The following is a 10000-nucleotide window of genomic DNA, read 5'->3' as shown; positions in this document are numbered from 1 at the left end:
CTTGAGCACCTCCTCCCTGCGTCTCTCTCACACACACACACACACACACACACACACACACACACACTCACTCACTCACTCACACAGAGCCATGCAGGCAACAGATCACGCTGTACATTAAAACAAAGAAGAATCTATCTTACCTACAAATCACACATCAACCAACAGCACAGACGCAGATTTCAAAGAAGCCTTCAAGGTTCGCGCCCCAACATTTAAACCTTAAACCCTAATCACCAACAAAATAACAATCTGAATGAAGATTCATTGCTGTGATATGTGTTTGCATGCATGTTTGACTGCGAAGACTGTCTGAGAACTAAATCTTTCCTGGAATCTGGTCAGCATAACAGTTTATTCCAAAATGTAAACTCACACCCCCACAAAGTAGAACTGAACACAAGCATGTGCCATACAGGTGTGAAAGTACCTTCTTTTGCCTGATGCTGTTCTCCCCTCACCACTCCTCTACCCTCTCTAGATCGCACATGTGTTGGGAATAACTTTGGTCTATAGCCTTTGCTGGATGAAGAAGTTAACTTCTGGCGACTGACGCACGCACCACAGGTTGCTCAAAAACGAGCGATTATTTAGCAAGTGTCTCTTCCTCTGTACATGACATCACTTTAGCCTACATCACAATGTTCTCCTCCACGATGCTTCAGTTGGAGAACAAACAGGAAACCCAGCTTTGCTACACACTCTACTACTGATTTCTGTGTCAGTGAGACAGTGTGAATGCTTTCTGCAGTCACCTCCCATGAGAGACTCTCTTCAATATACATAAAAAAAAAGCCTTATTATTCTTCCCATTCATTTACATTTCGATCATTAGTATCCCAGTGAATATGGCCCGCATACACATGTTAAATTAATAAGCGTACCCTCTCTGTGCTGAAAAGGAACTAGCAAAATTAAATAATAGTGTCACTCGTTTGCAACCTCATGAAAGCTTCTCTACGCGCCCGTGACCCCGGCAGAGTGGGTCTGGAGTATGCTCACTAAATCCTTCTCTCTTCCACTGAGGAGATACTTGGCAGGCTTGTATTTGTCAACGGGCAAAATGTGCATGGTGATGGCTAGTGTGTTATAGCATAACAACAGTAGATTGTCTCAACACATTCCACATGCTTGGAACAAGTTCTTATGCATTTGTGAGATTAAACAAGGCTTAATAAAAAAAAGTCCAAACGCACATACTTCCAAAGGGATTTAAGATCAGATATCAAATAGATAACAATGACTTAACTAGCAATCTATCTAACAAGAAACAAATCATTTCAAGGGATTTTCAAATGAAAGGGCAAGCATGCCATAAAAACTTCTTCTATTGCTAAAAGTTAGAAAGAAATGTGAGATATCTTTAATGTCAAACAACAAGCATAAGTAGTTAAAGAAGAGATCTTTTTAAAAAGCAGCTCAGTAGCACTGTATCCTAGATAAGAGGTGTTGGAGAGAGAACAAACATTCAACGGAAACAATGTGAACTGTTAAACTTTGTTCAACTTACCTAGATTATAGTCGTTAGCAGACCAGGTTCAAAACGCACAACACAATCACAACACCAGAAAATTATATGCTGCATATTTCATGTGCCTAAGAAATGCACAACCCACCAACAGGAGCACAAGTATGCAGATGACTGCAACCACAGTTTATCCTGTTACATGTTCCGTTTTAACATTCACTCACAACCCCCCACCCCTACCCATACCCACACACGGACCTACAGACACATTCCCATGCATACACAGGCACAAACACACACACACACACACACACAGGCACAAACACACACACACACACACACAGGACACAAACACACAGACACACACACACACACACACAGAGGACACAAACACACAGACACACACACACACACACAGCACACAAACACAGACACACACACAGGACACAAACACACACACACAGGACACAAACACACACACACAGGACACACACACACACAGGACACAAACATACACACAGAACACAAACACACACACACACCATGTTGTTTGAACTAAGGTTTGCAGAGTTACAGAAGGGACAAACAATGTGTGTGTTTAACTTTGCTCCACTGTGGTAAGGGGTAATGCTTTGGTGGGAGGTTTCATACCTTTGTCAGACAAAGAAAATAAACCAATTTTTTTTTATTTTTTTTTTTATGGGGGCATAAAAGATGTTTACCTCCCTATTACATGTCTATTGTTATTAAAGATGTTTACCTCCCTATCACATGTCTATTGTTATTAGATGTTTACCTCCCTATTACATGTCTATTGTTATTAAAGATGTTTACCTCCCTATCACATGTCTATTGTTATTAGATGTTTACCTCCCTATTACATGTCTATTGTTATTAAAGATGTTTACCTCCCTATCACATATCTATTGTTATTAAAGATGTTTACCTCCCTATCACATGTCTATTGTTATTAGATGTTTACCTCCCTAATACGTCTATTGTTATTAGATGTTTACCTCCCTAGCACATATCTATTGTTATTAGATGTTTACCTCCCTATTACATGACTATTGTTATTAGATGTTTACCTCCCTATTACATGTCTATTGTTATTAGATGTTTACCTCCCTATTACATGTCTATTGTTATTAATGTTCATATGCTGTTATTGCTTCTTTTCTTCTCATTTTATGCTTCCTTTGATATTTTACAGTAAACAGTAAAATTCTCTTTCAAAAGGTAATTGCAGGTCATTTGGATGACTGAACAGTCTAGATGTCTGCGTCACAGGTTAAAACTGCCAAATATGAGGGACTTGTAACACACACTAATATGGTGTTGAGAATAATCTTGTTTTATTATGAATTTGTCAAGTGCAACACCACCTAAGCAAAGGTTGCTTTCCCATGAGCCATTTTACACGAGAAAGCCTGTATGTAAACAAATCAAGCCTTATCATTAATATGTCTTCCACTGCTTTCATGTTAAAAATGTTGGATCAACTCATTTCTGCCCGTTACAGTTGCAACAAGCAACAATCAATTCAGCAAGACAGCTACTTTCATCTCACTTCGAAATAAGGAAGTTGCACATGGAGATAAACTTCAGAAGGCCTTTTTTGAAATCAAAAGGCCTGATTAAAAATCACCATCTTTTAAGATGCTCTCATTAGCAAATACATTCATTAGAATTGTAAATTAACACAATAACACAATTTTCTGCATATTACTTATGAGATAAATATATAACATATATCTATTTTACATAGAGTATTTAATATGCGATTAATGGACTATCGTACCCATGTCACAAATTAGGAGTCAACCAATATTTTTTCCTTATTTTCTACATTATTTTGAGCTTGTTTAATGTATGATATCTTGAGTGTTTTGTTCTCATTTGAAAGGTCACAGGAACACTGTGGTCACATTATAGCACTCTGACATTAAAATGTTCACAATGGTTACTCCTCCGTGTCACAAGGCACGATAAACATAGTCTACTCAAATTAGGTTTACAGATGGCACACACAATTTTAATAGTGAATCAGTTTCATGTGTGTAAATCCACAGGCTTTTTTATTTATCTGAAATTAAAATGGTTTATTGCTCATCTGGTTACTGACGGAATGTGTAAATAACTAAGTAAATGAATGTGTGGATGAATGAGTGAATAAAGTAAAAATTCAGATTTGACGTAGATAAATGACTGCTGATAAGCATTTCAAGGAAGGAGGTTGAGAGAAACTGCAAGTCACTGGTCCAAAAATAGTAGGCTTGCCACGTAGCCATGTTTAGCTGTCGGCGATAATCAGGGAATGGATCTACCAACATCTGAATAACCTTAAATTATTATTTACTACTAGTACTATTTTAAACAAGACTTTGCTGCAATTATTGACCTCAAAATGGTTTTGTATGCTATGCTTAGCTATTCAACAACTCTTCAAAACATTAAAAATGGGTGTTATTTTGGGTTATCTCGCGTTTTTAAATTGCGTCGGGTTAGAATGCTCTGGGGAGAAAAGTCTGTTTGGCCTAATCCAGTTAGCATCAAGCACCAATTGTCATATTGCATGCTAAATAAAAACAAGCCTTACGCAAAAACACAGATACGTTTGTGTCTGCTAAGTGTGTTCTGCATTAAGCATATTTAACACAGCGCGTATACAACGATGCCAACTTGTGTAGGAATCAAACCTTTTGCATGTTGTCTCCCTTTGCATATCATGCTATGAGATAAGGGTTCGCGCGCCTCTAAGCGTGCTGTCAAACACTTGGGCGCGCTGAACGGGCTCTGTTTCGCGTGCGCACAGCTGAGCCAATCAGGACGCAGCGAGGGACGGTTTGAGTTCAAAATCGAAGCTGTGGAGAGTTGTGTCAAAAAAGCGCCGACGACCGGAGGGGTGTTTGCTTTCAAGAGGACTTTGAGCTAACAGTTACATATTTTCACTCGCATTTTGTAATTTTGTTATTAGTGGAAATGTCGAAGAAACAGATTTACTACTCTGATAAATACGCCGACGAAGAATATGAGTACAGGTAAGTTGGCTACTTAGCTAAGCTCGCTATTGTTAGCTAAGGATACAAACACTATGGCTGGCTAAGAGAATCATTTGCCAGCAAGCTAACATTAACGTTAGCTAGCTAGCGATACCTAACTAGCGGCTAAATTAACATTTTGACCGGAATGTTGATACCAAATGAGCTGATGAATGTTAGTGATGCTTTAGCCAAAGCCATCTCATGGTTTCGCTTTCTTTTGTTATGATACGCTAGCTAGTTAACGCTAACTAACATAGCTCTGTCCGCTTACCAGGCTACCATAACATAGCTAGGTTAGGTTAGATGGCTAGCTAGGTAGCGTTAACGTGAGCTAACGTTAACATCGTTCAGCATAGCATCTGCTTATCGAACTTGACAGAATCATTGATGTAAAGTCAGTCTCCAAGCAGTGTTCAGTTAAAACTTAGCTGGCTAGCTAGTTAACGGTAACTAATTCCTTTCCCCCTGATTTAACACAGACACGTCATGCTGCCGAAACAGCTGTCAAAATTGGTGCCATCTTCCCATTTGATGTCAGAGGAGGAATGGAGAAGCCTAGGCGTTCAGCAGAGCCAGGGTTGGGTCCATTATATGATTCATAAGCCAGGTGAGCTTTGTTTAAACTGGTTATGGTCTGTCTTTTCAGTTTTAATAGGCTATAGGTTCTATACTGTTCTCAGTTTTGTCCCGTTCATGCTTACAATGCATTATATACAGTGGCAGGTTTTCACTAACCCCGTCTCTCTCCTGTCAGAACCGCACATACTGCTTTTCCGAAGACCACTTCCTAAAGAATGAGATGAAAATATGAAACCAAAATTGGAAGATGGCCATCAAAGTTCATGTGGAAATGTGTGCATTTCTTTCCATGTATTTTGGGTTGTATATAAGGCTCATTATTTGCAGATCTATGGTATTGAAATGTTACCCCCACTCCCCTTAAATTTTGAGGCGTAGTATTTAAAGCCCAAATGGAGCTGTATGGGGAAAGACCAGTCTCCTCCACAGAAGTGTCTGTTTAGACCTAGATCTGAGGCCATGTAATGAAGAAACACTGAGTGGAGTTTCATTCAATCTCCAAGTCTTACTGGAATGAATGACATGGTTTGGAAGATGTTATTACCATGCACTAGTGTTTTGCATCAGTTTATTGATGTGATTCATTAAATATTTGGACTGAGGAGATTTATGGTCTAAACTTTTACATGGTTGGTTGTTGGCGGCTGCTTTAATATGTATTACCATTTCCTACCTTGTGCAGATGTAGACCAGTAAATTTATTCATTAGTTGTCACTGACAAGTCAATAAATTGTTGAGACAATGCTTTTTTTTTTGTTTGTTTAAACATTTATAAAGGTTTGTACCCACACACATACACTTGACATGTTTGGTCGGCATGAAAGGAAGAAGACATCAAAGGAAGCTTTATTACCCTTTAATTACATTTAAAAAGTCTTGGACTACAGTCACTCTAATGCATCTACCACTAGAGGAGTAACGAATTCAGAGTGCCGGCTGCCTAACGTGAATGCAGGTGCTTGAGGCTTATGCAACGTCACACGTTCTGGGTTATGACTTCCAGGCCCAGGCATCAGTGTGGTTTCACTGGGCATGCTGGCATGTCTTCCCAGCATTGAGAATGCTGGTTGTCGGGAGAGGTAGATATTGGGATTAGTGCTGTTGTATCTACCAGGGCCTGGTGTATTTGACAAGTCTTCTGCATAACTTCCAGACTTGGTTCTTCCAGAGATTGTGTAGCTAGCACTTGCAGGTTTGGTACGCATGTTGGATCCCATAAGAGCTGGAAGAGTGTATTTGTTTGGAGCAGGCACAGTATCCAGTGGACGATATGGTGTGCGGTAGCCCATGCTGTGAGATGGAGGTCTCCGGTAGGTGCTGCACAAAGAGGCTATTTCAGGGGTGTATGCACCTGGTCCTGGAGTTTGGAATATAAGCTCTGCAAATTAGAAGCAGGTTTTTAAATGTATGATTGAACATGGCCATCCCAACTGTACATTTAAAACTACCAACAGATGTCTGCTGTTGATGCACTACTAAAGCCCATGTATTTACCCTGCTCAAACCAGCTAATATGTCCTGTGCTCATGACTTTAAGGGGTCTCAAACAATTCACCAGTAAGTCAACATATTCAATTTGACAGCAATTCAAATAAATGATTCACTCACTTGGACCACTTGTTCTTCCAAGTATGGAGTAGGCAGGGCTGCCATTTTTACCAAACCGAGTGACCTTTGAATCAATGTGATACCGAGGCCCTGGACTGGAATCTACACAATACACTAGAACAAAGTTTTTTAAAGGAGAAATAATGTACGCTTAAAAATAAAAGGAAATTGGAGGAAATTAAAAGTTATAAAATTGTGCATTGTTATAAAAATGTCTTCAAAGTATCAGAATTATTTGTACTGCAGCTTTTATAAAGGCTTTGATCAGTGTCTTAATGATGGATACTTTTATCCTAATAAAACAATTTTTTTTTAGATAAATAAGTTGGTTTTTAGAGTTTGAGATTGAAAATGACAGGGATGATAGTTTGGGGTCTGTCTCCCTCTAGTGCTTCTAATCTGGTTTTGCAACATTTAAGTGTCACACAAAAAAAAGTATAAAAGTAGAATGCTCACACTTTCACAAAGGTTTGTAACCTATAATAAATCAAGATGTTGTACTACGCTAGAGAGATTGAAACTACTGAAGCATCTCTTGAATTTACATGGATAAATGTACTCACTTGTATTACTCATTCTTCCATGGAAGGAATATGCAGGACTAGTTGCCTTGGTGAAGTCATGGCCAATAAAGCCAATAGTTGATGGCAGGGTGTAGCGACCTGGCCCAGGTCCTTACAACAAATGACATTTAGTAATATAAACAGAAGGTGGTTAAATTCGCCTTGATCCTACTTCATAAACTACAGCACCTATGCAACTGCCAGCTAGAGAAAGGCTGGCTATATCAAATCATTGTGTCAGTCAGGCTAACCTATGGCCTGTAAATGCGAACTCATCTGGCTGTAGGTCAGGCTCGCTTCAAGCAGAGCAGGCACTACGCCTGATGCTATCCTTTCTTGCACAACCACGGGAATGCTAAGCACATCTGTGCAAGAGGATGCTGTGGGGGGGGGCTCGGAACGACCTAATACGGGAATGGCGATGTGTTTCTGCAGGCCTTAGGAGTTCCCTCAGAGGGAGAGAGAAGCCCCCACTGAGGACAGGGAGCCTTTCACCAAGGTTAACATTTTTCTAGTTTTAAGAACAAAGCCATTGTAATATTCACTAAAGATGGCTTTCAAAAATTAAACAAAGGCTATATAGTAACAAGAATCTGCCAAGCATTTTTCAAATACAGGAGGACGAAACGGTGTGGCAATTACCACAGCATCCGCTCATAAACCCAACGCAGTCGTGTGGAATCTCACCTTTCTCTCTGCCTGTGATAATGGGCTTTGTTCTCTCCCCTTCGCTCATCTTAAATGCCGCTGGAATCGCTGACAGAAAATCTCTTTACATGAGAATAACTAGGCTGAGCTTTCCTTGCAGCCTAGTTCCAGCCAGCAAATGCACTTCCCAAGCTTTGGGCAAACTGATGATAAAAGAGAAAAAACATTTTCACTAAGGTCAGTTATACTGTGAGATGTGGGCTCTGTAAAATTACAGGAAGACACTAGCCAAGATGGTACTGGTCTCACCAATAGCAGTAGTAAAAACGTGTTCCTCCCCTCAGCAGGCTTAGAGCCTGTCCCAGCTTGGCATGTCCAACCAGGAGAAGAAGTAAAACCGTGGAGAAAAACCCCAGACCTCTTACAGATCAGACGAGATCCCCTCAGCCCACCCCGTACAAACGTTGCCTACAGATCGGTAGCAGATGGACTTGGATAGGAGAAAAAGTCCACTGTGGTCACCTCAGCCTGAGGCAGACTGGCCCATCAATGGTGAACTTCAGAGCAGTGCTTGGCTCAAGTGTAATCAGCTGAATGGTGGCTGGAGGGGAACTCTGGGAGCTGGAAGCCACTCCTCCTCTCAGTCCTTTCCCTTTCATTCCCCTGCCACGCTCATCAAAGCACCTGAATGAGCCATTTCAGTGGAGCATGAGGTTGCCTAGGAGATCTGCTGTAGGGGGCCCCCCTGCAAAGTTCCATCTCCGTTACCTGGATCTACAGGTAATTATCTATCTATCTATCTATCTATCTATCTATCTATCTATCTATCTATCTATCTATCTATCTATCTATCTATCTATCTATCTATCTATCTATCTATCTATCTATCTATCTATCTATCTATCTATCTATCTATCTATCTATCTATCTATCTATCTATCTATCTATCTATCTATCTACACACACACGGATCAGAAGTTTATCTGCGTTTTATACTACTGTTGCTCAGTTCGATGCATTATTAAAGAAATCAAAAGATAAAAGCTAAAACTGCAAAGATAATACTTTACTCTGAATAACTTATATTACAGATGTGTTGGAATGGTGCAGAACCTGATAAGCCTTTCTTTAAACCACAAGCAATTAAAGGTCACCAGGCGTTATGGAAAGTGAACACATCCAACAAGGCCCTGACCAGAACTCACTCATTAAACATTAATGTTCTCAGAGCCCTGGGGGTAACCTAAGCCCTCGGTAAACGGGGTCAAACCCACGCCTGCCGAACAGCAGCACACAGCCCCCGTGAAGTGCACTAGTGCCACGTTACCTCGCTGCAGCTGGGAGCATCATGTGAAAGGCACAAGGAGGGTTCAGAACTCTCCACCCGATCCAAGAAACATGCGGCCAGGCCCGCAGAAGCCCCTGAGGTCTGGAGAAAGACACGCTACGCAGTCAACAAACTTTGTGTATGATGTTTATTTCCATCTTCATCTTTTCCAAACACAGAATGTACCTGACATCATTGGGGTTACATCTGATTCAAATTTAGTCAATTTAAAGCAATTTTTTTTCCTCAAAACTTCATAGCTGATTTTAGTCCAGCTGTTCGTGGCATTGAATTTGAAACAGCTTATGCACTGTATAAACTAATCTCCGTCTGCACGACAACATAGTAACGGTTATTGAATTTTAAACAGTTTATTCAACATATAATCTAATCCCTGCCTGTATGACAATGTAGGAACTGTTATTGATGGAACGACCCAGGTCGTATAAAAACAGGTATCAGCTGCCAGGGTGGGAGCTTTCTAACGGTGCTTATTTTGTGGTTAGTCATTCCAGCCGCTCTCTCATTGATGTCCAAAAAAGCCGCCATGTCCTTTGGTAAAGAGGCAGAGGAGAATAATGGATACTGTATGATAGTAGTCATGCGCCTCGATGTTCCACGTTACAACGCGGGCCCTGCGTGGCTAGACGCCTGTTGTAGTCGGGCAGAGCAACGGACCAGAGGTGAGGAAGAGGATGAAAAACAACAGGGCAGACTAAGGCACTAGAGGTACAAATAAATACCACAGACAGAAACAAAACA

General features: G+C 40.5%; 4 protein-coding genes across 4 annotated transcripts in view; 1 reads left to right on the top strand and 3 right to left on the bottom strand.

Annotated features, from left to right (window-relative positions):
* Nucleotides 1–1504, bottom strand: part of shc2 (SHC (Src homology 2 domain containing) transforming protein 2) — a 14633-nt gene extending 13129 nt beyond the window's left edge. Inside the window, exon 1 of the mRNA XM_035523141.1 lies at nucleotides 1–1504. This exon is cut by the window's left edge and continues 1111 nt beyond it. The gene's annotated coding sequence lies outside the window, so the exon portion shown is untranslated.
* Nucleotides 1505–4257: 2753 nt separating this feature from the next.
* Nucleotides 4258–5318, top strand: cks2 (CDC28 protein kinase regulatory subunit 2). Its single transcript, XM_027025772.2, has 3 exons — nucleotides 4258–4509; nucleotides 4992–5119; nucleotides 5267–5318. The coding sequence occupies exons 1-3, from the start codon at nucleotides 4451–4453 to the stop codon at nucleotides 5308–5310; spliced, it is 231 nt and encodes a 76-aa protein (XP_026881573.1). The 5' UTR covers nucleotides 4258–4450; the 3' UTR covers nucleotides 5311–5318.
* Nucleotides 5319–5979: 661 nt separating this feature from the next.
* Nucleotides 5980–8298, bottom strand: odf3l2b (outer dense fiber of sperm tails 3-like 2b). The gene is made up of 5 exons (XM_027025771.2): nucleotides 8221–8298; nucleotides 7951–8114; nucleotides 7264–7374; nucleotides 6701–6814; nucleotides 5980–6470 (listed from the first exon to the last, which is right to left on the bottom strand). The coding sequence occupies exons 2-5, from the start codon at nucleotides 7997–7999 to the stop codon at nucleotides 5980–5982; spliced, it is 765 nt and encodes a 254-aa protein (XP_026881572.2). The 5' UTR covers nucleotides 8000–8114; nucleotides 8221–8298.
* A 1071-nt stretch (nucleotides 8299–9369) lies between these two features.
* Nucleotides 9370–10000, bottom strand: part of cpamd8 (C3 and PZP like alpha-2-macroglobulin domain containing 8) — a 32429-nt gene continuing 31798 nt past the window's right edge. The window contains 1 exon segment of the mRNA XM_027025760.2: nucleotides 9370–10000. This exon segment is cut by the window's right edge and continues 403 nt beyond it. The gene's annotated coding sequence lies outside the window, so the exon portion shown is untranslated.

Source organism: Electrophorus electricus, chromosome 26 (genome assembly GCF_013358815.1).
Source record: "Electrophorus electricus isolate fEleEle1 chromosome 26, fEleEle1.pri, whole genome shotgun sequence".
Lineage (NCBI taxonomy): Eukaryota > Metazoa > Chordata > Actinopteri > Gymnotiformes > Gymnotidae > Electrophorus > Electrophorus electricus.
Note: the sequence above shows the minus strand (reverse complement) of the source record. Positions and strands in the feature narration are given on the sequence as shown.

What these genes read in the sequence shown, in the direction of transcription:
- cks2 (XM_027025772.2), top strand. Translation starts at nt 4,451, where the DNA reads ATGTCGAAGAAACAGATTTACTACTCTGATAAATACGCCGACGAAGAA. An exon ending in GACGAAGAATATGAGTACAG is followed by an intron (nt 4,510 to 4,991) that starts GTAAGTTGGCTA and finishes GATTTAACACAG; the next exon opens with ACACGTCATGCTGCCGAAAC. An exon ending in TTATATGATTCATAAGCCAG is followed by an intron (nt 5,120 to 5,266) that starts GTGAGCTTTGTT and finishes CTCTCCTGTCAG; the next exon opens with AACCGCACATACTGCTTTTC.
- odf3l2b (XM_027025771.2), bottom strand. Translation starts at nt 7,999, where the DNA reads ATGAGCGAAGGGGAGAGAACAAAGCCCATTATCACAGGCAGAGAGAAA. An exon ending in TATCACAGGCAGAGAGAAAG is followed by an intron (nt 7,375 to 7,950) that starts GTGAGATTCCAC and finishes ATTTGTTGTAAG; the next exon opens with GACCTGGGCCAGGTCGCTAC. An exon ending in TGGAAGAATGAGTAATACAA is followed by an intron (nt 6,815 to 7,263) that starts GTGAGTACATTT and finishes ACTTTGTTCTAG; the next exon opens with TGTATTGTGTAGATTCCAGT.